Source organism: Calonectris borealis, unplaced genomic scaffold (assembly GCF_964195595.1).
Source record: "Calonectris borealis unplaced genomic scaffold, bCalBor7.hap1.2 HAP1_SCAFFOLD_219, whole genome shotgun sequence".
Taxonomy (NCBI): Eukaryota; Metazoa; Chordata; class Aves; order Procellariiformes; family Procellariidae; genus Calonectris; species Calonectris borealis.
The window spans coordinates 45,517-72,816 of record NW_027441604.1 but is presented as its reverse complement, the minus strand read 5'-3'; the positions used below and the strand labels follow the sequence as shown (position 1 = coordinate 72,816).

Genomic DNA, 27,300 nt, shown 5'->3' with positions numbered 1-27,300 from the left:
GGGGGGACACGGGGGGTCGTTGTCACCTGGCTCGGGGTGTCAAGGGAGGGGAGCTGCACCGCCCCCCCCCCCCGGTACTGGGGTCCCCCTTTCCTCCTCCTCCCCCGGAACTCATGGGGGTCCCCCCCCAAATATTGGTCCCCCCAAAGCCCTGGGTCCCCCCACAGCCCCCCAAACCCCGGGGCCCCCCCCAAACCCTGGGGTCCCCCCCCAAACCTGGGTGCCACCATGTCCCCCCCAAACCCTGGGGTCCCCCCAAACCCCGGGGTCCCCCATGTCCCCCCCAAATCCTGGGGTCCCCCCAAACCCTGGAGTCACCCCCAAACCCTAGGGTCCCCCCATGCCACCCCAAATCCCGGGGTGCCCCACGTCCCCCAAACCCCGGGGTCCCCCCAAACCCCTGCGTCCCCCCATGCCCCCCCAAACCCCGGGGTGCCCCCACGTCCCCCCCAAACCCCGGGGTCCCCCCAAACACCAGGGTTCCCCCACGTCCCCCCCAAACCCTGGGGTCCCCGCCCAAACCCCGGGGTGCCCCCATGTCCCCCCAAACCCTGGGGTCCCCCCCAAACCCCTGGGTCCCCCCACATCCCCCCAAATCCTGGGGTCCCCCCCCAGACCCCTGGGTCCGCGCCCAAACCCTGGGGTGCCCCCATGTCCCCCCAAACCCTGGGGTCCCCCCCAAACCCCAGGGTCCCCCCATGTCCCCCAAACCGCTGGGTCCCCCCAAAACCCCGGGGTCCCCCCATGTCCCCCCAAACCCCGAGGTCCCCCCCAAACTCCTGGGTCCCCCCACGTCCCCCCAAACCGCTGGGTCCCCCCTAAACCCTGGGGTCCCCCCCCAAACCCCTGCATGTCCCCCCCAAACCCTGGGGTCCCCCCCCAAACCCCGGGGTCCCCCCCAAACCCCAGGGTCCCCCCACGTCCTCCCAAACCCCGGGGTCCCCCCCAAACCCCTGGGTCCCCCCACATCCCCCCGAACCGCTGGGTCCCCCCCAAACCCCGGGGTCCCCCCCAAACCCCTGGGTCCCCCCACATCCCCCCAACCGCTGGGTCCCCCCCAAACCCTGGGGTCCCCCCAAACCCTGGGGTTCCTCCATGTCCTCCCACATCCCCCCCCAACCCTGGGGCCCCCCCCAAACCCCTGGGTCCCCCCACATCCCCCCAAACTGCTGGGTCCCCCCCAAACCCCGGGGGTCCCCCCCGACCCCCCAAAACCCCGGGGTCCCCCCTGACCCCCCCCCTTATTTCCCCCCCCCCCAGAGACCTCCTCGGCCTCGGAGGCGGAGGGCAGCCGAGCCAAACGATTTCGGGGGGACGGGGTCCCCCGAGAAGAAGAAGGAGGAGAAGGCGGAGCCGCCCCCGCCCCGCCCGCCCCGCCCGCCACGCCCCCTCCCCACCCCGCCCGCCGCCCCGCCCGCAAGAACCGGCAGGCGCGGTGCGGGCGGTGCCGGGGCTGCCGCCGCCCCCAGGACTGCGCCGCCTGCCCCAACATTCGGGGGGCCCAACACCAAGAAGCAGTGCTGCGTGTGAGTGCCCCCCCAAACCTGGGGGGTACCCCCCAAAGCCCTGGGTGCTCCCCTGAAATCCCTGGGTGCTCCCCGAAACCCCTGGGTGCTCCCCCCAAACCCCTGGGTGCTCCCCCCAAACCCCTGGGTGCTGCCCCGAAACCCCTGGGTGCTCCCCGAAACCCCTGGGTGCCCCCCTGAAACGCTGGGTGCTCCCCCCAAACCCCAGGGTGCTCCCCCAAAAGCCCAGGGTGCTCCCCCGAAATCCCTGGGTGCTCCCCGAAACCCCTGGGTGCTGCCCCCCGAACCCTGGGGTGCACCCCCGAATCCCTGGGTGCTGCCCCGAACCCCGGGGTGCCCCCCCAAACCCCTGGGTGCTGCCCCGAAATCCCTGGGGTGCCCCCCCGAACCCCTGGGTGCTGCTCCCAAACCCCTGGGTGCGCCCCCCTGAACCCCTGGGTGCTCCCCCAAAAGCCCAGGTGCTCCCCCGAAATCCCTGGGTGCTCCCCCCCGAACCCCTGGGTGCGCCCCCCGAACCCCTGGGTGCTCCCCCCAAACCCCTGGGTGCTGTCCCCCAAACCCCTTGGTGCCCCCCCGAACCCCTGGGTGCTCCCCCCAAACCCCAGGGTGCTCCCCCGAAACCCCTGGGTGCTGCTCCCCAAACCTTTGGGTGCCCCCCCAAATCCCTGGGTGCTCCCCGAAACCCCTGGGTACCCCCCTGAACCCCGGGGTGCTCCCCCCAAACTCCTGGGTGCCTCCCCAAACCCCTGGGTGCCCCCCCAAACCCTGGGGTGCTCCCCCCAAACCCCGGGGTGCTCCCCCCAACCCCTGGGTGCTCCCCCGAAATTCCTGGGTGCTCCCCCCAAACCCCTGGGTGCTGCCCCGAAACCCCTGGGTGCTCCCCGAAACCCCTGGGTGCCCCCCTGAAACGCTGGGTGCTCCCCCCAAACCCCAGGGTGCTCCCCCGAAACCCCTGGGTGCTGCTCCCCAAACCTTTGGGTGCCCCCCCAAATCCCTGGGTGCTCCCCAAAACCCCTGGGTGCCCCCCTGAACCCCGGGGTGCTCCCCCCAAACCCCTGGGTGCCTCCCCAAACCCCTGGGTGCCCCCCCAGACCACTGGGTGCTCCCCGAAACCCCGGGGTGCCCCCCCAGACCCCTGGGTGCTCCCCCAAACCCCTGGGTGCTCCCCCAGCCCCGGGGGTCCCATGGGTGCCCCCCCCCAGGCACGAGTGGGCTGCGGTTGCTGGGTTTGGGGGGGCTATGGGGGGCTATAGGAGCCTATGGGTGTCTATAGGGTGCCATGGGTGTCTATAGGGTGCCATGGGGGGCTATAGGGTGCCATGGGGGGCTATAGGGGGCTACGGGGTGGGGCTGCGGGGACGGGTGCTGGGTGCCCGGAGGCCGGGGTCCCCCCTGATGTCCCCCCCCCCCTCCCCCCCCCAGGTACCGCAAGTGCGACAAGATCGAGGCGCGCAAGATGGAGCGGCTGGCGCGGAAAGGTGGGGCCTATGGGGGACGTATGGGGGCTATAGGGGGCTATAGGGGCCGGAGGGAGGCTCTGGGGGCTCTAGGAACCGTAGGGATCCATAGGGATCCATAGGGATCTATAGGGATCCATAGGGATCGCGGGAAGCCGTAGGGGAGTGTAGGAGTCTATAGGGAGCGTAAGGGTTCTATAGCCACCATATGGAGCCGTAGAAGGCTATAGGGTACATAGGAGAGTATAGGCAGCCACAGGGGTCTGGGGGGGCTGTAGGGATCTATAGGGAGCCATAGGGACCATGGGAAGCTATAGGGAGCCATAGGCGTCTTTAGGGACCGTAGGGAGCCGTAGGGATCCATAGGGATCAACTGTAGCTATAGGAAGCCACAGGGATCTATAGGGTTTGTAGAGAATCATAGAAAGCTATAGCAGCTATAAGAAAGTATGGAAAACTGAAACCTTTATGAAGAGCTATATGGAACTATGAAGTTCCATAGGTAACACAGACAATTAGAGTATGGTATAGACAGCATCCGAACATGTAACGAGTTATAGCGTAATGTATATAGGGATATGTAGGAGCCACGGAAAGCCGTACAAAGCCATAGGAACAATCAGAAGCTATAGGAACCCACAGCGATCTATAGGGGCCATAGGAAACTCGAGGGAGCCACAGGGGTCTATAGGGGCTGTAGGGAGCTGTAGGGACCGTAGGGAGCTATAGAATGCTGTAGGCACCACAGGAAGCTATAGGGGACCACAGGGATCTATGGGGGCCAGAGGGACTCGCAGGAGTCTATAGGGGTTATAGGGAGGCATAGAGGCCTATAGGGGCCATAGAGGTCTATAGGGAGTCACAGAGATTTTATAGGAGTCATGGAAAAGTATAGGGAGCTACAGGCATCTATAAGGTTTATAGGGTGCCATAGGGGTCTATAGGGGCTATTGAGAGGCACAGAGGTTTTATACGAGCTATAGAGACCTATAGGGAGTCACAGGTATCTATAAGGTCTATAGGGTGCCACATGGGTCTATGGGGGCCATTGAGGCCTATAGAGAGCCATAGACATCTATAAGGTTTTTAAAGTGCCGTGGGGGTCTATAGGGGCTATAGAGAGCCACGGAGCTTTTATATGACCTATAGAGGCCTATGGGCAGTCACAAGCATCTGTAAGGTCTATAGGGTGCCACAGGGATCTATAGGGACTAGAGGGAGCCGCAAGGGTTTTATAGGAGCTATAGAGGACTATAGGGAGTCACAGGCATCTGCAAGGTCTATAGGGTGCCACAGGAGTCTATAGGGACCATAGAGGCCTATAGAGAGTCACAGGCATCTATAAGGTCTATAGGGTGCCACAGGACTCTATGGGGGCCATAGAGGCCTATAGGGAGTCACAGGCATCTATAAGATCTATAGGGTGCCACAGGGATGTATAGGGGCTATAGGGAGCCACAGGGATCTATCGAAAGCTATGCAGCTCTATAGGGGCCATAGAGGCCTATAGGGAGCCATAGGAGCCCTCTGGGGTGTTGGGAGCCTACGGCGATCTATAGGGGTCTGGGGGCCGCGTGGGGAGCCCTATGGGGGGGGGGGTGTCCCCTGTGCCCCTCCCCCATGTCCCCTCCCCCCCCAGGTGTCCCCTCCCCCATGTCCCCTCCCCCCCCAGGTGTCCCCTCCCCCCCAGGTGTCCCCTCCCCCCCCCCAGGTGTCCCCTCCCCCATGTCCCCTCCCCCATGTCCCCTCCCCCCCCCCCAGGTGTCCCCTCCCCCATGTCCCCTCCCCCCCCAGGTGTCCCCTCCCCCATGTCCCCTCCCCCCCCCCCAGGTGTCCCCTCCCCCTCATCCCCTCCCCCCGGCCACATGGTCCCCAAGCAGGGACAGGGACAGAGGGACAGGGACAGAGGTACGGGGGGGGGGGGACACGGGGGGGTTGGGGACACGGGGGGGACACGGGGACACGGGGGGACACGGGGGGGTTGGGGACATGGGGGGGTTGGGGACATGGGGGGGCATGGGGGGGTTGGGGACACGGGGGGGTTGGGGACACGGGGGGGACACGGGGGGGTTTGGGGACACGGGGGGGACACGGGGGGGGTTGGGGACACGGGGGGGACATGGGGGGATGGGGGGGGCCGTGGGGACACGGGGGGGGTGGTGGCAAGGGGGGGATGGGGGGGGACATCGAGGGCGTGGGGGAGGGGGACGTGGGGGGACTTTGGGGACCCGGGGACCCCCCCCGAGGGGTCCCCTGAGTGTCCCCCCCCCCCCCCCAGGCCGGTGCCCCCCCCGGGTGACGCCGTGGGACTCGGAGGAGTCGGGGGAGGAGGGGCCGGAGGCGGCGGGGGAGATGGCGGGGGGCGGCGGGGGAGGGGAGGCGGCGGGGGGGGCCGAGCCCCCCCCCCGGCGCTCGGGGCGGCGCTGCCTGAGGCCCCGCCCCCGCGCCCCGCCCTCGCCCCCCCCTTCCGACGGCGACACCGGGGGGGCACCCCCCGACGGTGAGGGGGGGCGGGGGGCGCGGGGGGGGGGGACACGTGATGGGGGGGACACGTGTGACGTGGGGGGGGGGACACGTGTGACACGGGTGGGGGACACGTGTGATGTGGGGGGGACACGTATGACACGGGTGGGGGACACATGTGACGTGGGTGGGACACGTGTGACGTGGGGGGGACACGTGATGTGGGGGGGACACGTGTGACACGGGTGGGGGACACGTGTGACGTGGGGGGGACACATGTGACACGGGTGGGGGACACGTGTGACATGGGGGGGACACGTGTGACGTGGGGGGCATGGGGACACGTGACACGGGTGGGGGAGACGTGTGACACGTGTAGGGGACATGTGACACGGGGGACACGTGTGACGTGGGTGGGGGACACGTGTGACAGGTGAGTGGGGTTTGGCGACACGTGTGACATGGGTGGGGGGACACGTGACACGGGTGGGGGGAGACGTGTGACGTGGGGGGGACACGTGTGACACGGGTGGGGGGACACGTGTGACATGGGTGGGGGACACGTGTGACGTGGGGGGGCGTGGGGACATGTGACAGGTGAGTGGGGTTTGGGGACATGTGTGACATGGGTGGGGGGACACGTGACACGGGTGGGGGGAGATGTGTGACGTGGGGGGACACGTGTGACGTGGGGGGCGTGGGGACACGTGTGACACGGGTGGGGGAGACGTGTGACACGTGTAGGGGACATATGTGACACGGGGGGACACATGTGACATGGGTGGGGGACACGTGTGACGTGGGGGGGCGTGGGGACACGTGTGACAGGTGAGTGGGGTTTGGGGACACGTGTGACATGGGTGGGGGGACATGTGACATGCGGGTGTGGGGACACGTGTGACACGGGTGGGGGGACACGTGTGATGTGGGGGACCCGTGACACAGGTGAGTGGGGTTTGGGGACACGTGTGACACATGACAGAGGGGACACGGGGACATGTGTGACATGGGTGGGGGACACGTGACACAGGTGAGTGGGGTTTGGGGACACGTGTGACACACGTGACACAGGTGGGGGGACGTGTGGTGTGGGGGACACGTGTGACAGGTGAGTGGGGTGTGGGGACACGTGTGACATGACACAGGTGAGTGGGGCTTGGGGACACACGTGACGTGTGACATGGGGGGACACGTGTGACATAGGTGGGGGGACGTGTGGTGTGGGGGACACGCGTGACACAGGTGAGTGGGGCTTGGGGACACGCGTGACAGGTGAGAGGACACGTGACGTGTGGGGACACGTGTGACATGTGACACCGGTGGGGGACACGTGTGATGTGGGGACGTGTGACACGGGTCGGGGGACACGAGTGACATGGGGGGACACGGGGGACACGTGTGACATGGGGGGACACGTGTGACCCAGGTGAGTGGGGACACGCATGACATGGGGGGACACGCGTGACATGGGGGGACACGGGGGGACACGCGTGACATGGGGGGGACATGCGTGACCCAGGTGAGTGGGGACACGCGTGACATGGGGGGACACGCGTGACATGGGGGGACACGCGTGACCCAGGTGAGTGGGGACACGCGTGACATGGGGGACACGGGGGACACGCGTGACATGGGGGGACACGGGGACATGCGTGACATGGGGGGACACGGGGACACGCGTGACATGGGGGACACGGGGGACACGCGTGACATGGGGGGACTTGGGGACACGCGTGACACGGGGGACACGGGGACACGCGTGACATGGGGGGACACGGGGGGACACGCGTGACATGGGGGACATGGGGACACGTGTGACATGGGGGACACGCGTGACACAGGTGAGTGGGGACACACGTGACATGGGGGGACACGGGGGGACACGCGTGACATGGGGGGACATGAGGACACGCGTGACATGGGGGACACGCGTGACATGGGGGACATGGGGACACGCGTGACATGGGGGACACGGAGGGACCCACGTGTGACGTGGGGGGGGACACGGGGACACGTGGGGACCCCGGTGCCACCCGTGTCCCCCCCCCCCCCCCGTGTCCCCAGAGCCCCCCCCGGAGGCGGAGGAGCCGCCCCGCCCCCGCCGCGCCCCCCTCCAGCCCCTCCTGCAGCTGCGGGCCCGGCGCCGCCACCACAAGGTGGGGGGGGGGCACCCATGGGTGGGGGGGGGCACCCACGGGTGTGTGGGGGGGGCACCCATGGGAGAGGGGGGAATCTATGGGGGGGGGCACCCAGGGAGGGGGCTGGGGTGGGGGGGGCATCTAGGGGTGTGGGGGGGGCACCTATGGGGGGGGTGGCACCCACGGGTGGGGGGGGCACCTATGGGCGGGAGGGGGCACCCACGGGTGGGGAGGGGCACCTATGGGGGGGCATCCAGGGGTGGGGGTGGGGGACGGCACCCACGGGTGGGGGGGGCACCCAGGGAGGGGGGGGCACCCAGGGAGGGGGGGCACCCGGGGAGGGGGTTGGTTTGGGGGGACCCATGGGGGGGGCACCCCTGGGTGGGGGGGGGGTGTGTGCCCTGGGAAGGGGTGGGGGGGCACCCCCGGGGCTGTGACACCCCCTGACTCTCCCCCCCCACCCCCCCCCAGGAGTGGGGCCCCCCCGGCACCCTGGGGCCCCCCCAAAACGGGTGGTCGGGGAAGGCGCGGCCCAGCGACGGGGTGCACCGCCTGCGGGTCGACTTCAAGGTGGGGACCCCCCCCCCGGCACCCCAAAACCCCCCCAGCCCCCCAAAACCTCTGGGGACCCACCCAGGGCACCCCAAACCCTCCCCCAGCACCCCAAGACCCCACACCAGGGCACCCCAAAATCCCTGGGACCACCCAGGACCCACCCGGGCACCCCAAAACCCCTGGCACCCCCCCGGACCCCCCAGGGCACCCCAAAACCTCTGGGGACCCCCCCGGGGCACCCCAAAACCCCCAGGACCCCAATCCATAGGGGTTACACCTATGGGGGGTTCCCCCCCACCCAGTCCATAGGGGTCACAGATATGGGGGGATCCCCCCCCAATCTATAGGGGTCACACATATGGGGTTCCCCCCCTATTCTATATGGGTCACACATATGGGGTTTGTCCCCACCCCAATCCATAGGGGTCCCACCTGTGGGGGATCCCATCTCCCAATCTATAGGGGTTCCACCTATAGGGGATCCCATCTCCCAATCCATAGGGGTCCCACCTATGGGGGATCCCATCTCCCAATCTATAGGGGTCCCACCTATGGGGGATCCCCTCTCCCAATGCATAGGGGTCACACATATGGGGTTTGTCCCCACCCCAATCCATAGGGGTCCCACCTATGGGGGATCCCCTCTCCCAATCCATAGGGGTCCCACCTATAGGGGATCCCCTCTCCCAATCTATAGGGGTCCCACCTATGGGGGATCCCATCTCCCAAACTATAGAGGTCCCACCTATAGGGGATCCCCTCTCCCAATCTATAGGGGTCCCACCTATGGGGGATCCCATCTCCTAATCTATAGGGGTCCCACATATGGGGTTCCCCCCCACCCAATCTATAGGGGTCCCACCTATGGGGGATCCCATCTCCCAATCCATAGGGGTCCCACCTATGGCGGATCCCATCTCCCAATCTATAGGAGTCCCACCTATGGGGGATCCCATCTCCCAATCTATAGGGGTCCCACCTATGGGGGGATCCCATCTCCCAATCCATAGGGGTCCCACCTATAGGGGATCCCATCTCCCAATCTATAGGGATCCCACCTATGGGGCATCCCATCTCCCAATCCATAGGGGTCCCACCTATGGGGGTTCCCCCCCACCCAATCTATAGGGGTCCCACCTATGGGGGATCCCATCTCCCAATCCATAGGGGTCCCACCTATGGGGGGATCCCCTCTCCCAATCTATAGGGGTCCCACCTATGGGGGATCCCATCTCCCAATCTATAGAGGTCCCACATATGGGGTTCCCCCCCACCCAATCTATAGGGGTCCCACCTATGGAGCATCCCATCTCCTAATCTATAGGGGTCACACATATGGGGGTTCCCCCCCACCCAATTTATAGGGGTCCCACCTATGGGGGATCCCATCTCCCAATGTATAGGGGTCCCACCTATGGGGGATCCCATCTCCCAATCCATAGGGGTCCCACCTATAGGGGGATCCCATCTCCCAATCCATAGGGGTCCCACCCATGGGGGATCCCATCTCCCCATCCATAGGGGTCCCACCTATAGGGGATCCCATCTCCCAATCCATAGGGGTCCCACCTATGGGGGATCCCATCTCCCAATCTATAGGGGTCCCACCTATGGGGGATCCCATCTCCCAATCTATAGAGGTCCCACATATGGGGTTCCCCCCCACCCAATCTATAGGGGTCCCACCTATGGAGCATCCCCTCTCCCAATCCATAGGGGTCACACATATGGGGTTTGTCCCCACCCCAATCCATAGGGGTCCCACCTATGGGGGATCCCCTCTCCCAATCCATAGGGGTCCCACCTATGGGGGGATCCCCTCTCCCAATCCATAGGGGTCCCACCTATGGCGGATCCCATCTCCCAATCCATAGGGGTCCCACCCATGGGGGATCCCATCTCCCAATCCATAGGGGTCCCACCTATGGGGGATCCCCTCTCCCAATCCATAGGGGTCCCACCTATAGGGGATCCCATCTCCCAATCCATAGGGGTCCCACCTATAGGGGATCCCATCTCCCAATCTATAGGGGTCCCACCTATGGGGGATCCCATTTCCCAAACTATAGAGGTCCCACATATGGGGTTCCCCCCCACCCAATCTATAGGGGTCCCACCTATGGGGCATCCCATCTCCTAATCTATAGGGGTCCCACATATGGGGTTCCCCCCCACCCAATCTATAGGGGTCCCACCTATGGGGGATCCCATCTCCCAATCCATAGGGGTCCCACCTATGGCGGATCCCATCTCCCAATCCATAGGGGTCCCACCCATGGGGGGGGTTGGGGTCACCCAATAGGGGGTGTGCGTATGGGGGGGGGGGGGGGGGGATGTGGGTGCCCCGCCCCTTTTCTATACGTGCCCCCCGCAGGAGGACTGCGCCCTGGAGAACGTATGGCTGATGGGGGGGCTCAGCATCGTCTCCTCCGTCCCCGTCACCGCCCCCCTCGTCTGCCTCCTCTGCGCCAGCAAGGGCCTGCACGAGGTGGGTGCCCCCCACCCGTGGGTGCTGCCCCCCCACCCGTGGGTGCCCCCCTCCCCCACCCGTGGGTGCTGCCCGTCCCCCCCCCCCCCATGGGTGCTCCTCTTGGGGGGGGGGGGGGGGCAGCATTTGGGGGTCCCCAGCGTGCACAGCACTGGGAATGGGGGGTAAGGGGGGGGGGGGGGGACACCCGTGGGTGCTGGCCCCCCACCCGTGGGTGCCCCCCCGGACCCCCCCCCCCCCCAGCTGGTGCTGTGCCAGGTTTGCTGCTGGGGGGGGGGCTTTAGGGGGCTATAGGGGGCTATAGGAGGGGTGTAGGGGGTGGGGGGGATATGGGGGGATGGGGGGGATATGGGGGTGCCCGGGGGGGTTTCGGGGCGCCCCCCTGACCCCCCCCCAGCTGGTGCTGTGCCAGGTCTGTTGCTGGGGGGGTGGGATGGGAGACCATAGGGTGCTATAGGGTGCTATAGGGGGGGTGTGGGGGGGATGGGGGGGCCATGGGGGGATGGGGGGGATATGGGGGTGCCCTGGGGGGTTTCGGGGCGCCCCTCTGACCCCCCCCCAGCTGGTGCTGTGCCAGGTCTGCTGGGGGGGGGGGGGGGATGGGAGACCATAGGGTGCTATAGGGTGCTATAGGGGGGGTGTGGGGGGGATGGGGGTGCCGTGGGGGGATGGGGGGGATATGGGGGGGCTATGGGGGATATGGGGGTGCCCCCCTGACCCCCCCCCAGCTGGTGCTGTGCCAGGTCTGCTGCTGGGGGGGGGGGGATGGGAGACCATAGGGTGCTATAGGGTGCTATAGGGGGGGTGTGGGGGGGATGGGGGTGCCGTGGGGGGATGGGGGGGATATGGGGGGGCTATGGGGGATATGGGGGTGCCCCCCTGACCCCCCCCCAGCTGGTGCTGTGCCAGGTCTGCTGCTGGGGGGGGGGATGGGAGACCATAGGGTGCTATAGGGGGAGTGTGGGGGGGATGGGGGTGCCATGGGGGGATGGGGGGGATATGGGGGGGCTATGGGGGATATGGGGGTGCCCCCCTGACCCCCCCCCAGCTGGTGCTGTGCCAGGTCTGCTGCTGGGGGGGGGGGATGGGAGACCATAGGGTGCTATAGGGGGGATGTAGGGGGGTGTAGGGGGATGGGGGTGCCGTGGAGGGATGGGGGGGATATGGGGGGGCTATGGGGGATATGGGGGTGCCCCCCTGACCCCCCCCCAGCTGGTGCTGTGCCAGGTCTGCTGCTGGGGGGGGGGGATGGGAGACCATAGGGTGCTATAGGGTGCTATAGGGGGGATGTAGGGGGGATGGGGGTGCCGTGGGGGGATGGGGGGGATATGGGGGGGGCTATGGGGGATATGGGGGCGCCCCCCTGACCCCCCCCCAGCTGGTGCTGTGCCAGGTCTGCTGCTGGGGGGGGGGGATGGGAGACCATAGGGTGCTATAGGGTGCTATAGGGGGGATGTAGGGGGGATGGGGGTGCCGTGGGGGGATGGGGGGGATATGGGGGGGCTATGGGGGATATGGGGGTGCCCCCCTGACCCCCCCCCAGCTGGTGCTGTGCCAGGTCTGCTGCTGGGGGGGGGGGATGGGAGACCATAGGGTGCTATAGGGTGCTATAGGGGGGATGTAGGGGGGATGGGGGTGCCGTGGGGGGATGGGGGGGATATGAGGGGGGCTATGGGGGATATGGGGGTGCCCCCCTGACCCCCCCCCAGCTGGTGCTGTGCCAGGTCTGCTGCTGGGGGGGGGGGATGGGAGACCATAGGGTGCTATAGGGTGCTATAGGGGGGTGTAGGGGGATGGGGGTGCCGTGGGGGGATGGGGGGGATATGGGGGGGGCTATGGGGGATATGGGGGCGCCCCCCTGACCCCCCCCCAGCTGGTGCTGTGCCAGGTCTGCTGCTGGGGGGGGGGATGGGAGACCATAGGGTGCTATAGGGTGCTATAGGGGGGATGTAGGGGGGATGGGGGTGCCGTGGGGGGATGGGGGGGATATGGGGGGGCTATGGGGGATATGGGGGTGCCCCCCTGACCCCCCCCCAGCTGGTGCTGTGCCAGGTCTGCTGCCAGCCCTTCCACGCCTTCTGCCTGGGGGCGGGGGAGGGCCCGGGGCCGGGGCAGGCCGAGGGCTGGAGCTGCCGCCGCTGCAAGGCCTGCGACGTCTGCGGGAGGAGGGGGCGCGCGGCCAAGGTGGGGGGGGGGATTTGGGGGGGAGGGGGGTGGGGATGTGGGGGGGAGGGGGGTGGGGATATGGGGGGATATGGGGGGGATATGGGGGGAGGGGACGTGGGGATATGGGGGGGATATGGGGGGATATGGGGGGAGGGGACGTGGGGATATGGGGGGGAGGGGATTTGGGGGGGAGGGGGGGATATGGGGGGGGAGGGGGGTGGGGATATGGGGGGGAGGGGATTTGGGGGGGAGGGGGGGTGGGGATGTGGGGGGGAGGGGGGGATATGGGGGGATATGGGGGGGGAGGGGATTTGGGGGGGAGGGGGGATGGGGATATGGGGGGAGGGGGGGATATGGGGGGGAGGGGATATGGGGGGAGGGGATTTGGGGGGGAGGGGGGTGGGGATATGGGGGGGATATGGGGGGGGAGGGGGGAGATGGGGGGATATGGGGGGAGATGGGGGGAGGGGGTGTGGGGATATGGGGGGGAGGGGGACGTGGGGGGGGAGGGGATTTGGGGGGAGGGGGGTGGGGATATGGGGGGGAGGGGGGGGATATGGGGGGATATGGGGGGGGAGGGGGGATATGGGGGGATATGGGGGGAGGGGACGTGGGGATATGGGGGGGAGGGGGGACATGGGGGGGTGGGGATATGGGGGGGATATGGGGGGAGGGGACGTGGGGATGTGGGGATATGGGGGGGAGGGGGACATGGGAGGGGGGACATGGGGGGGGAGGGGATTTGGGGGGAGGGGGGGATATGGGAGGAGGGGGGGATATGGGGGGGATATGGGGGGAGGGGACGTGGGGATATGGGGGGGAGGGGGGACATGGGGGGGAGGGGATTTGGGGGGGAGGGGGGACATGGGGGGGAGGGGGGATATGGGGGGGATATGGGGGGATATGGGGGGAGGGGACGTGGGGATTTGGGGGGAGCGGGACATGGGGGGGAGGGGACATGGGGGGATATGGGGGGAGGGGGGGGATATGGGGGGGATGTGGGGGGAGGGGATGTGGGGATATGGGGGGGGAGGGTGGGGGAGAGGGGATTTGGGGGGGAGGGGGACATGGGGGGGGTGGGGGGTGGGGATTTGGGATGGGGGAGGGGGAAAGATGGGGCGGGGGGGAGGGGGATATGGGGGGGATTGGGGGACACGTGGGGGGGATGGGGGGGATGGGGGGGGATGGGGATGGGGGGACACTGTGGGGTGCTGGGTGACGTTGGGGAGGGGGGGGGTCTCCCCCCCCCCCCGGCCCCCGCGCTGACGGGGGAGGGGCCCGCAGCCGCTGCTCGAGTGCTGCCGCTGCCGCCGCTGCTTCCACCCGGCCTGCCTGGGGCCCAGCGCCCCCCCCGCGGGCCCCGCCGCCACGGCCCCTGGGTGGGCACCCACGGGGGGGCACCCGTGGGGGGGGCGGGGGGGGGCACGTGGGGGGGGCACCCGGGCGGGGGGGGGGGGGCACCCATGGGGGAGGGGGGGGCACCTCGGGGGGGGGGTAATCGTAGGGGGGGGGGCACCCACGGGGGGGGCACCCGTGGGGGGGGGTGAGCACGTGGGAGGGGCACCCGTGGGGGGGGGGGGGGACACGTGGGGAGGTACCCATGGGGGAGGGGGGGCACCCAGGGGGGGCACCTCGGGGGGGGGGGATCTATGGGGGGGGCACCCATGTGGGGGGGGGGCACCTCTGGGGGGGGGCGCCCGTGGGGGGGTACCCATGGGGGAGGGGGGGGACCCGGGGGGGGGGCACCCGGGGGAGGGGGGGCACCTCTGGGAGAAGGGGGGACTCATGGGGGGGGCACCCATGGGTGGGGGTATCCCAAGGGTGGGGGGGGTTCCATGGGGGGGGGGGGGAGCACCCACGGCGGGGATGAGTCATGGGGTGGGGGGCACCCAGGGTTTTGGGGGGCACTCAGGGTGTGGGGGGGGCACCCAGGGTTTGGGGGGTACCCAGGGTGTGGGGGGGGCACCCATTGGGCAAGGACCCACATTTGGGGGCACCCATGGGGGTGAGCACCCCGGGGGGCTGGGGGCACCCCCCCCCCCCCCCCACCACACTGGGGGTACCCAAGGTGGGGGGCACCCACTGACCCCCCCCCCCCCTCCCCCCAGCTGTGCTGGGGGTGCTCGCGGTGCCGGAGCTGTGGGGCGACGCCGGGGCGGGGGGGGACCCCGAGTGGGTGCCCCAGGACGGGCTCTGCCCCCCCTGCGCCCGCCTCTGCCGCGCGGGTGAGGGGGGCTGGGGGGGGGTGCGGGTGGGGGGGGGCTGGAGGTGCTGGGGGGGTGTGGGTGCTGGGGGGGTTTTGGGGGGCTATAGGGTGCTATGGGGTGCTGGGGGGGGATTTGGGGGTCTTTAGGGGGTGCTGGGGGGGCTTTGGGGGGCTATAGGGTGCTATGGGGTGCTGGGGGGGGATTTGGGGGTCTTTTGGGGGTGCTGGGGGGGGGCTTTGGGGTGCTGGGGGGGGTGTGGGTGCTGGGGGGGTTTTGGGGGGCTATAGGGTGCTATGGGGTGCTGGGGGGGGATTTGGGGGTCTCGGGGTCCAGGTGGGTGCTGGGGGGGATTTGGGGGTCTTTAGGGGGTGCTGGGGGTGCTGGGGGGGGGTTTGTGGGTGCTGGGGGGGTTGGGGGTCTTTAGGGGGTGCTGGGGGTGCTGGGGGGTGGCTTTGGGGTGCTGGGGGGGGTGTGGGTGCTGGGGGGGCTTTGGGGGGCTATAGGGTGCTATGGGGTGCTCAGGGAGGATTTGGGGGTCTCAGGGTCCAGGTGGGTGCTGGGGGGGGTTGGGGGCCTTTTGGGGTGCTGGGGGGGGGTTTGGGGGTGCTGGGGGGGTTGGGGGTCTTTAGGGGGTGCTGGGGGGGGCTTTGGGGTGCTGGGGGGGGTGTGGGTGCTGGGGGGGTTTTGGGGGGCTATAGGGTGCTATGGGGGGGTGGTGGGGAATTTGGGGGTCTTTAGGGGGTGCTGGGGGGGTTGGGGGTCTTAGGGTGCGGGTGGGTGCTGGGGGGGGTTGGGGGTCTCGGGGTGCTGGGGGGGTTGTGGGTGCTGGGGGGGATTTGGGGGTCTTTAGGGGGTGCTGGGGGGGTTGGGGGTCTCAGAGGGTGCTGGGGGGAGTTGGGGGGGTGCCAGCAAGTTTGGGGGTGCTGACCTCACCCCCTCCCCCCCCCCCCCGCGGTCAGGGAGCTGCTGCCCGGTGTGCGCCCGCGGGGCGGGGGGGGCCCCCGCGAGGAGGAGGAGGAGGAGAGGAGGAGGAGGGGGGGGAGGAAGAGGAGGAGGAGGAGGGGGAGGAGGAAGGCGAGGGGCGACCCCCCCGCTGCCCCTGCTGCCGCCGCCGCCTCCGCGCCCCCACCCAGCGCCTGGACGGTGAGGGGGCACCCACGGGTGGGGGGGGCACCCATGGGTGGGGGGGGACGACCCGTGGGGGGGGCTGTAGGGCAGCCGGAGGGGGCTATAGGGCACCCATAGGTGGTATGGGGCACCCACGGGTGGGGTATAGGGCACCCTAGATTGCTATAGGGCACCCACGGGTGGGCATGGGGCACCCATGGGTGGGCTGTAGGGCACCCTAGAGTATTATGGGGCACCCACGGGTGGATAAGGGGCACCCACGGGTGGGCTATAGGGCACCCTAGATTCTTACAGGGCACCCACGGGTGGGCAAGGGGCACCCATGGGTGGGCTATAGGGCACCCTAGATTGCTATGGGGCACCCACGGGTGGGCAAGGGACACCCACGGGTGGGCTATAGAGCACCGTAGAGTATTATGGGGCACCCACGGGTGCATAAGGGGCACCCACGGGTGGGCTATAGGGCACCCTAGATTCTTACAGGGCACCCACGGGTGGGCAAGGGGCACCTATGGGTGGGCTATAGGGCACCCTAGATTGCTATGGGGCACCCACGGGTGGGCAAGGGGCACCCACGGGTGGGCTACAGGGCACCCTAGATTCTTACAGGGCACCCACGGGTGGGCAAGGGGCACCCATGGGTGGGCTATAGGGCACCCTAGATTGCTATGGGGCACCCACGGGTGGGCAAGGGACACCCACGGGTGGGCTATAGAGCACCGTAGAGTATTATGGGGCACCCACGGGTGCATAAGGGGCACCCACGGGTGGGCTATAGGGCACCCTAGATTCTTACAGGGCACCCACGGGTGGGCAAGGGGCACCTATGGGTGGGCTATAGGGCACCCTAGATTGCTATGGGGCACCCACGGGTGGGCAAGGGGCACCCACGGGTGGGCTACAGGGCACCCTAGAATATTATGGGGCACCTATGGGTAGGCAAGGGGCACCCACAGGTGGGCGTGGGGCACCCCAGAATATTATGGGGCACCCACGGGTGCATAAGGGGCACCCACGGGTGGGCTATAGGGCACCCTAGATTCTTACAGGGCACCCACGGGTGGGCAAGGGGCACTTATGGGTGGGCTATAGGGCACCCTAGATTGCTATGGGGCACCCACGGGTGGGCTATAGGGCACCCTAGAGTATTATGGATCACCCACGGGTGGGCTATAGGGCACCCCAGATTGCTATGGGGCACCCACGGGTGGGCAAGGGGCACCCACGGGTGGGCCATAGGGCACCCCAGAATATTATGGGGCACCCACGCGTGGGCTATAGGGCACCCTAGAATATTATGGGGCACCCATAGGTGGGCTATAGGGCACCCTAGAATATTATGAGGTACCTATGGGTGGGCAAGGGGCACCCACGGGTGGGCTATAGGGCACCCTAGATTCTTACAGGGCACCCACGGGTGGGCAAGGGGCACCCACGGGTGGGCTATAGGGCACCCTAGATTGCTATGGGGCACCCACGGGTGGGCAAGGGGCACCCACGGGTGGGCCATAGGGCACCCTAGAATATTATGGGGCACCCACGGGTGGGCTATAGGGCACCCCGGAGTATTATGGGGCACCCACGGGTGGGCTATAGGGCACCCTAGAATATTATGGGGCACCCACGGGTGGGCATGGGGCACCCTAGAATATTATGAGGTACCTATGGGTCGGCATGGGGCACCCACGGGTGGGCGTGGGGCACCTTCGATGTCTGTGGGGCACCCACGGGTGGGCTATAGGGCACCCTAGAATATTTTGGGGCACCTATGGGTGGGCAAGGGGCACCCACGGGTGGGCTATAGGGCACCCTAGAATATTTTGGGGCGCCTATGGGTGGACAAGGGGCCCCCACGGGTGGGCGTGGGGCACCCTCGATGCCTGTGGGGCACCCACGGGTGGCGTGGGTCACCGTGGGTCGGGCCGTGGGGCGCTGACGGGTGCCCCCCCCGCCCCCCCCCAGAGGAGGGCTGGGAGCCGGGGGCCTGCGCCGCGGGCGGCCTGCAGGGGGCGCTGCGCCGGGTGCTGGGGGGGCTCCTGCGCTCCCCCCACGGCCCCGCCCTGCGCCGCTGCCAGCAGGTACGGGGGGGGGGGGGGCACCCACGGGGGGGGCACGGGTGGGGGGGGGCACCCACGGGGGGGACACCCGGGCGGGGGGATGGCTGGGGGTGTGGGGCACTCGGGGGGGGGCCACGGGGGAGGGGGCACCCACGGGGGGGACACCCGGGGGGGGACGGCTGGGGGTGTGGGGCACCCATGGGGGGGGCACGGGGGGGGGGCACCCATGGGGGGGACACACGGGGGGGGGGCACCCACGGGGGGGGCCACGGGGGGGGGGCACCCACGGGGGGGACAAACGGGGGGGGGCACCCACGGGGGGGGCCACGGGGGGGGGGGCACCCACGGGGGGGACACACGGGGGGGGGGCACCCACGGGGGGGGGGCACCCACGGGGGGGACACCCGGGGGGGGATGGCTGGGGGTGTGGGGCACCCATGGGGGGGGGGCACCCACGGGGGGGGGGGGACGGGGGAGGGGGTGCACCCGGGGGTGGGGGTACCCACGGGTGGGGGGCACCCATAGGGGAGGGGGCTCACGGAGGGACGTGACCCACCCACGGGGGGGGGAACCCACGGGGGGGCACCGTGGGATAGCTGGGGGGTGGGGGGCACCCACGGGGGAGGGGGTCGACGTGGGGGACGGACCCACGGGGGAGGGGGATCCGGGAGGGCACCTATGGGTGGGGGGGGCCCCGTGGGGGGGGGGGGACGACACCCAGGGGTGGGGGGCACCTACGGGGGGGGGGGGGGGGGGGACGTGGGAGTGGGGGTGACCCAGGAGTGGGGGGGACCCAGGCACCTGGGGACACCCACGGGTGGGGGGGGACGCCCACGGTTGGGGGTTCCCATGAGTGGGGGTGGGGGGGGCACCCAGGTATGGGGGTGCTGACCCCCCCCCGCCCCCCCCCCCAGTGCCCCCCCGGGGTGGGGGTGAAGCTGCACCCGGGACCCTGCGACCTGGGGGCCGTGGGGGCCCTGCTGGAGGGCGGCCACTACGGCTCCGTGGTGAGGGGGCGCCCGCGGGTGCTGGGGGGGCCCATGGGTGCTGGGGGGGTCCCATGGGTGCTGGGGGGTCCTGGGGGTGCTGGGGGGGGGGGTCCTGTGGGTGCTTTGGGGGTGCCGGGGGTGCTGGGGGGTGCTGGGGGGTCCTGGGGGTGCTGGGCAGGGGGGGCTTCATGGGTGTGGGGGGGGTCCCATGGGTGCTGGGGGGTCCCATGGGTGCTGGGGGGGTCCCATGGGTGCTGGGGGGTCCCGGGGGTGCTGGGGGGGGGGGTCTTGTGGGTGCTTTGGGGGTCCCGGGGGTGCCGGGGGGTGCTGGGGGGTCCTGGGGGTGCTGGGCGGGGGGGGCTTCATGGGTGTGGGGGGGGCTTCATGGGTGTGGGGGGGGTCCCATGGGTGCTGGGGGGGTCCCATGGGTGCTGGGGGGTCCCGGGGGTGCTGGGGGGGGGGGTCTTGTGGGTGCTTTGGGGGTGCCGGGGTTGCCGGGGGGTGCTGGGGGGTCCTGGGGGTGCTGGGCGGGGGGGGCTTCATGGGTGTGAGGGGGGTCCCATGGGTGCTGGGGGGGTCCCATGGGTGCTGGGGGGTCCCGGGGGTGCTGGGGGGTCCCGGGGGTGCTGGGGGGGGGGGGGTCCTGTGGGTGCTTTGGGGGTCCCGGGGGTGCCGGGGGGTGCTGGGGGATCCTGGGGGTGCTGGGCGGGGGGGACTTCATGGGTGTGGGGGGGGTCTCATGGGTGCTGGGGGGTCCCATGGGTGCTGGGGGGGGGGGGCTTCATGGGTGTGAGGGGTGTCCCATGGGTGCTGGGGGGTCCTGGGGGTGCTGGGGGGGGGGGGTCCTGGGGGTGCTTTGGGGGTCCCGGGGGTGCCAGGGGGTGCTGGGGGGTCCTGGGGGTGTTGGGTGAGGGGGGGGCTTCATTGGTGTGGGGGGGGGTCCCATGGGTGCTGGGGGGTCCCAGGGGTGCTGGGGGGGTCCCATGGGTGCTGGGGGGTCCCAGGGGTGCTGGGGGGGGTTCCAATAGGTGCTTTGGGGGGGTCTCATGGGAGCTGGGGGAGGCCCGTGGGTGCTGGGGGGGGTCGCTGTGGGTGCTGGGGGGGTCCTGTGGGTGCTGGGGGGGGGCTTCATGGGTGCGTGGGGGGGTCTCGGGGGTGTTGGGGGGGGTCCTATAGGTGCGGGGAGGGGGGTCTCATGGGTGCTGAGGGGGTCTCTTGGGTGCTTGGGGGGGTCTTGTGGGTGCTGGGGGGTCCCGTGGGTGCTGGGGGGGGTCCCGTGGGTGCTGGGGGGGGTCCCAAGGGTGCGTGGGGGGGGTCCCACGGGCGCCGGGGGGGGTCCCACGGGTGCCGCCAGGGTGGGGGTCCCACGGGTGGGCTGCAGCAGGGCTTCAGCGAGGACGTGGTGGGGGTGCTGCTGCGGGGGGGGGCCGGGGGGAGCCCCCCCCCCGACGACGGCGCCCGGGAGCTTTTCATCCAGGTACGGGGGGAGCACCCATGGGTGGGGGGGGGGCACCCATGGGTGGGGTTCCTATAGGGGGGCACCTATAGGGGCTCAGCTATAGGCGGGGAAGTTTGTGGGGGGGTTATTTATAGGGGGGCACCCATTGGGGGGGCATCCATAAGGGGGCACCCATGGGTGGGGGGGGCACCCATGGGTGGGGTCCCTATAGGGGGGCACCTATAGGGGGTTAGCTATAGGCGGGGAAGCTTGTGGGGGGGTTATTTACAGGGGGGCACCCATAGGGGGGCACCCATGGGTGGGGGGGGCACCCATGGGTGGGGTTCCTATAGGGGGGCACCTATAGGGGGTTAGCTATAGGCGGGGAAGCTTATGGGGGGGTTATTTATAGGGGGGCACCCATTGGGGGGGCACCCATAGGGGAGCACCCATGGGTGGGAGGAGCACCCATGGGTGGGGTCCCTATAGGGGGGCACCTATAGGGGGTCACTTATAGGCAGGGAAGCTTGTGGGGGGGTTATTTATAGGGGGGCACCCATGGGTGGGGGGGGGCACCCATGGGGGGGGGGTTGGGCACCCATGGAGGGGGGGAAGGTGACGGAGCACCCATGGGTGCCCCCCCCCCCCCAGCTGATGGTGGGCGCCTTCCCCTGGTTCGACATCCGGGACCCCAAACGGTGGCGGCCCCCCGGGAGCGGGGGTCCCCCCAAGTGAGTGAGGGGGGGCTGGGGGGCGATTTTGGGGGTCCCGGGGGGAGGAGTTGGGGGGCCCTGGGTGGGATTTGGGGGTCCCGGGGGGGAGTTGGGGGATGGGAGGGGGTTTGGGGGGTCCCCTGGGGGGAGTTGGGGGGACTGGGAGGGGTTTTGGGGGTCCTGGGGGGGTTTGGGGGGGCCCTGGGTGGGATTTGGGGGTCCCAGGGGGGAGTTGGGGGTGCGGGGGGGTGATTTGGGGGTCCCGGGGGGTGTTTGGGGGTGCAGGGGGGGATTTGGGGGTCCCAGGGGGGGTTTGGGGGTGCGGGGGGGTGTTTGGGGGTCCCGGGGGGTGTTTGGGGGTGCGGGGGGGGGGATTTGGGGGTCCCGGGGGGTGTTTGGGGGTCCCGGGGGGTGTTTGGGGGTGCGGGGGGGGGGATTTGGGGGTCCCGGGGGGTGTTTGGGGGTGCGGGGGGGGGGATTTGGGGGTCCCGGGGGGTATTTGGGGGTGCGGGGGGGGGATTTGGGGGTGTGGAGGGGGTGTTTGGGGGTGCGGGGGGGGGGATTTGGGGGTCCCGGGGGGTGTTTGGGGGTGCGGGGGGGGGATTTGGGGGTCCCGGGGGGTGTTTGGGGGTCCCGGGGGGGATTTGGGGGTCCCGGGGGGTGTTTGGGGGTGCGGGGGGGGGATTTGGGGGTCCCGGGGGGTGTTTGGGGGTCCCGGGGGGGGATTTGGGGGTCCCGGGGGGTGTTTGGGGGTGCGGGGGGGGGATTTGGGGGTCCCGGGGGGTGTTTGGGGGTGCGGGGGGGGGGATTTGGGGGTCCCGGGGGGTGTTTGGGGGTCCCGGGGGGTGTTTGGGGGTGCGGGGGGGGGATTTGGGGGTCCCGGGGGGTGTTTGGGGGTGCGGGGGGGGGATTTGGGGGTGCGGGGGGGGTGTTTGGGGGTCCCGGGGGGTGTTTGGGGGTGCGGGGGGTGTTTGGGGGTGCGGGGGGGGTTTGGGGGTGCGGGGGGGGTGTTTGGGGGTGCGGGGGGGGTGCGGTGCTGACCCCCCCCCAGCGGGCTGCTGCCCCAGGCGGTGCTGCCCCCCTCCCCCGACCACACCTACGCCCAGTGGCGCCAGGAGCCCCCCCGGCCCCCCGGTGAGCGGGGGAGGGGCGGGGGGAGGGGCCTGGGGGGGAGGGGTCAGTCGGGGGGAGGGGTCAGTCGGGGGGAGGGGTCACTTGGGGGAGGGGGCACTTGGGGGGAGGGGGCACTTGGGGGAGGGGCCTCGGGAGGAGGGGTCACTTGGGGGAGGGGCCTCGGGGGGAGGGGTCACTTGGGGGAGGGGCCTCGGGGGAGGGGTCACTTGGGGGGAGGAGCGTTGGGGGCGGGGTCACTTGGGGGCGGGGTCACTTGGGGGGTCACTGGAGGGGAAGGGGTCACTTGGGGGCGGGGTCACTTGGGGGAGGGGTCACTGGAGGGGGAGGGGTCACTTGGGGGAGGGGCCTCGGGCAGAGGGGTGTCGGGGGAGGGGTCACTTGGGGGGAGGGGCGTCGTGGGAGGGGTCACTTGGGGGGAGGGGTCACGGGGGGAGAGGTCACTTAGGGGTGGGGGAGGGGTCATCAGGGGCGGAGAGATATCTGGGGGGAGGGGTTACAGGGGGGAGGGGCTTCGGGGGGGAGGGGCGTCGGGGGGAGGGGTCACGGGGGGCGAGTGTCCCCCTCCCTCCCCCTCCCCCTCCCCCTCCATCGTGACCCCTCCCCCCTCCTGACCCCTCCCCCCTCCTGACCCCCCCTCCTGACCCCTCCCCCCTCCTGACCCCTCCCCCCTCCTGACTCCTCCTCCTGATCCCTCCCCCCTCCTGACCCCTCCCCCCTCCTGACCCCTCCCCCCTTCTGACCCCTCCCCCCTCCTGACCCCTCCCCCTCCTGACCCCTCCCCCCTCCTGACTCCTCCTCCTGACCCCTCCCCCTCCTGACCCCCCCTCCTGACCCCTCCCCCCTCCTGACCCCTCCCCCCTCCTGACTCCTCCTCCTGATCCCTCCCCCCTTCTGATCCCCCCTCCTGACCCCTCCCCCCTTCTGACCCCCCCTCCTGACCCCTCCCCCCTTCTGACCCCCCCTCCTGACCCCTCCCCCCTTCTGACCCCCCCTCCTGACCCCTCCCCCCTTCTGATCCCCCCTCCTGACCCCTCCCCCCTTCTGACCCCCCCTCCTGACCCCTCCCCCCTTCTGACCCCTCCCCCCCGCTGACCCCTCCCCCGGCCCCTCCCCCCGCAGGCGGCGAGGGGGCGGAGCCGGCGGTGCCGAAGGCGGCGGGGGGGGGAGGGGCGGACGAGCGGCAGTGCGCCCTGTGCCTGCAGTGCGGGGACGCCCCCTCCCAGGTGGGGGGGGGGGGGGGTCGGGGTGGGGGTCGGGGTGGGGGGTCCGGGGTGGGGGTGCTGAGCCCCCGGGGGGGCCCAGGTGGGGGGTCTGGGGTGGGGGTGCTGATGGGGGGGGGGGTCTTGACCCCCAGGGGGTCCCATGTGGGGGGTCAGGGTGGGGGGCGGAGTGGGGGGTCCCTGGGTGGGGGTCTGGGGTGTGGGTGCTGATGGGTGGGGGGGTCCCTGGGTGGGTGGGGGTCTCTGGGTGGGGGTCCGGGGTGTGGGTGCTGATGGGTGGGGGGGGTCCCTGGGTGGGTGGGGGTCTCTGGGTGGGGGTCTGGGGTGTGGGTGCTGATGGGTGGGGGGGTCCCTGGGTGGGTGGGGGTCCCTGGGTGGGGGTCCGTGGGTGGGTGGGGGTCTCTGGGTGGGGGTCTGGGGTGTGGGTGCTGATGGGTGAGGGGGGGGTCCCTGGGTGGGTGGGGGTCTCTGGGTGGGGGTCTGGGGTGTGGGTGCTGATGGGTGAGGGGGGGGTCCCTGGGTGGGTGGGGGTCTCTGGGTGGGGGTCTGGGGTGTGGGTGCTGATGGGTGAGGGGGGGGGGGCCCTGGGTGGGTGGGGGTCCTGACCCTCGGGGGGGTCCCACGTGGGGGGTCCCTGGGTGGGTGGGGGGTCTGGGTGGGGGTCCGTGGGTGGGTGGGGGTCTGGGTGGGGGTCCATGAGTGGGTGGGGGTCCCGGTGGGTGGGTGCTGACCCATGGGGGGGGTCCCAGGTGGGGGGTCCTTGGTTGGGGGGTCCCGAACACCCAGGTCCCTTCTCCCCAGCCGGGTCCCTGGGTTGGGTGGGGGGTCTGGGTGGGGGTCCGTGGGTGGGTGGGGGGTCCCGGGTGGGTGGGTGGGTGCTGATGGGTGGGGGTCCGGCAGGAGGCGGGGCGCCTGCTGTACATCGGGCAGAACGAGTGGACCCACGTCAACTGCGCCCTGTGGTCGGCCGAGGTCTTCGAGGAGGGCGACGGGACCCTGCGCAACGTCCACGCCGCCGTCGCCCGCGGGCGCCAGATGGTCAGCACCCATGGGTGCTGGGGCGGGGGCGGGGGGGGGGCAGCCCGGGGGGGTTCGGAGGGGTTGGGGGGGCACTTATGGGTCCTAAAGGGCATCTATAGGTGCTAAAGGGCAGCTATGGGGGTAGCTGGGGGTGTATCTATGGGTGCTAAGGAGCACCCATGGGTGCTGGGGGTGGGGGGGGGGCACCCCGGGGGGTGTCCAAGGGGTTGGGGGGGCAGCTATGGGTGCTAAGGGGGCACTTATGGATTTTAAAGGGTATCTATAGGTGCTAAAGGGCAGCTATGGGGGTAGCTGGGGGTGTATCTATGGGTGCTAAGGGGCACCCATGGGTGCTGGGGTGGGGGGGGGGAACCCCGGGGGGTGTCCGAGGGCTTGGGGGGGCATCTATGGGTCCTAAAGGGTATCTATAGGTGCTAAAGGGGTCATATAGGCGCTAAAGGGCAGCTATGGGGGTAGCTGGGGGTGTATTTATGGGTGCTAAGGAGCACCCGTGGGTGCTGGGGTGGGGGGGGGCACCCCGGGGGGTGTCCGAGGGGTTGGGGGGGCACCTATGGATCTTAAATGGCGTCTATAGGTGCTAAAGGGCACATATAGGTGCTAAAGAGCAGATATGGGGGTAGCTGGGGGTGTATTTATGGGTGTTAAGGGGCACCCATGGGTGCTGGGGGTGGGGGGGGGGGCACCCTGGGGGGTGTCCGAGGGGTCGGGGGGGCACTTACGGGTGTTAAAGAGCTTCTATAGGTGCTAAAGGGCACATATAGGTGCTAAAGGTCATCTATGGGGGTAGCTGGGGGTGTATCTATGGGTGCTAAGGGGCACCCATGGGTGCTGGGGTGGGGGGGGCGGCACCCTGGGGGGGTCCCATTTGGGGGGTGCAGCTTGAAGGTGCAGCTTTAGGGCACCCTAAGGTGCAGCAGCACCCATGGGTGCCCCCCACCCCCTTGACGGGTACCCCCCGCCCACCCATGGGTGCCCCCCACCCCCTGACGGGTACCCACCGCCCACCCATGGGTGCCCCCCACCCACCCCAGCACCCCTGGGCGACAGCGGGGTGCCGGCTGCCGGGTCCAATTTAGGGGGCGCAGCTTTAGGGCGCAGCTTTAGGGCACCCTAAGGTGCATCAGCACCCATGGGTGCCCCCCACCCACCCATGGGTGCCCCCCCCACCCAGCGCTGCGAGCACTGCGGGCGCCCCGGGGCGACGGTGGGGTGCAGGGTGCCGGGTCCAATTTAGGGGGGCGCAGCTTTAGGGCGCAGCTTTAGGGCACCCTAAGGTGCATCAGCACCCATGGGTGCCCCCCACCCACCCATGGGTGCCCCCCACCCACCGCTGCGAGCACTGCGGGCGCCCCGGGGCGACGGTGGGGTGCTGGGTGCCGGGTCCAATTTAGGGGGGTGCAGCTTTAGGGCGCAGCTTTAGAGCACCCTAAGGTGCATCAGCACCCATGGGTGCCCCCCGCCCACCCATGGGTGCCCCCCCCACCCAGCGCTGCGAGCACTGCGGGCGCCCCGGGGCGACGGTGGGGTGCTGCCTGGCCGCCTGCCTGGCCAACTACCACTTCATGTGCGCCCGCCGCCGCCGCGCCGCCTTCCAGCGGGACAAGAAGGTCTTCTGCCAGCGCCACACCCGCCTGCTGGACGGCACCGTGAGCACCCATGGGTGCTGGGGGCGGGGGCGGGGGGCGGTGGGACCCGTGGGAGGTGTTTTGGGTCCATAAAGGGCGGATTTGGGGTTCTGGGAGGGTTTGGGGTGCGGTGAGGAGCGTGGGTGAGGGTTGGGGTGGTGGGCACCCATGGGTGAATATTAGGGTGCAGGGCACCCATGGGTGCTGGGGGGGTGGTGGGACTCCTGGGGGGGGCTCAGGGTGCTGGGGGGGGCGTAGAGGGGGGATTTGGGGCGCTGGGAGGGTTTGGGGTGCAGTGGGGAGCGTGGGTGAAGGTTGGGGTGGTGGGCACCCATGGGTGGTGGTCAAGGTGCAAGGAAGCCATGGGTGGGTGGAGGGCACCCATGGGTGCTGGGGTGCGGTGGGACCCGTGGGAGGTGTTTTGGGTCCGTAAAAGGGGGATTTGGGGCGCTGGGAGGGTTTGGGGTGCGGTGGGGAGCGTGGGTGATGGTTGGGGTGGTGGGCACCCATGGGTGGTGGTCAAGGTGCAAGGAAGCCATGGGTGGGTGGAGGACACCCATGGGTGCTGGGGTGCGGTGGGACCCGTGGGAGGTGTTTTGGGTCCGTAAAGGGGGGATTTGGGGTTCTGGGAGGGTTTGGGGTGCGGTGGGGAGCGTGGGTGAAGGTTGGGGTGGTGGGCACCCATGGGTGGTGGTCAAGGTGCAAGGAAGCCATGGGTGGGTGGAGGGCACCCATGGGTGCTGGAGGGGGGCGGGGTGCATAGGAGGTGTTTTGGGTCCATAAAGGGGGGATTTGGGGTTCTGGGAGGGTTTGGGGGTGCGGTGGGAAGCGTGGGTGAAGGTTGGAGTGGTGGGCACCCATGGGTGGTGGTCAAGGTGCAAGGAAGCCATGGGTGGGTGGAGGGCACCCATGGGTGCTGGGGTACGGTGGGACCCATAGGAGGTGTTTTGGGTCC

The 27,300-nt window shown here is 69.8% G+C and overlaps 1 protein-coding gene across 1 annotated transcript in view; it reads left to right on the top strand.

Moving 5' to 3' along the window:
* Positions 1–1,260: 1,260 nt before the first annotated feature.
* Positions 1,261–27,300, top strand: part of LOC142077330 (histone-lysine N-methyltransferase 2B-like) — a gene marked incomplete at its 5' end in the record, with an annotated part of 58,797 nt that continues 32,757 nt past the window's right edge. Inside the window, 16 exons of the mRNA XM_075139398.1 lie at positions 1,261–1,526; positions 2,949–3,004; positions 5,262–5,483; positions 7,511–7,602; positions 8,056–8,154; positions 10,514–10,627; positions 14,902–15,018; positions 15,960–16,143; positions 18,091–18,206; positions 19,100–19,192; positions 20,556–20,651; positions 21,264–21,343; positions 22,377–22,459; positions 23,579–23,682; positions 24,580–24,717; positions 26,208–26,366. Coding sequence (XP_074995499.1) covers positions 1,261–1,526; positions 2,949–3,004; positions 5,262–5,483; positions 7,511–7,602; positions 8,056–8,154; positions 10,514–10,627; positions 14,902–15,018; positions 15,960–16,143; positions 18,091–18,206; positions 19,100–19,192; positions 20,556–20,651; positions 21,264–21,343; positions 22,377–22,459; positions 23,579–23,682; positions 24,580–24,717; positions 26,208–26,366 — 2,019 coding nt within the window. The remainder of the gene's footprint in view (positions 1,527–2,948; positions 3,005–5,261; positions 5,484–7,510; positions 7,603–8,055; positions 8,155–10,513; positions 10,628–14,901; positions 15,019–15,959; positions 16,144–18,090; positions 18,207–19,099; positions 19,193–20,555; positions 20,652–21,263; positions 21,344–22,376; positions 22,460–23,578; positions 23,683–24,579; positions 24,718–26,207; positions 26,367–27,300) is intronic.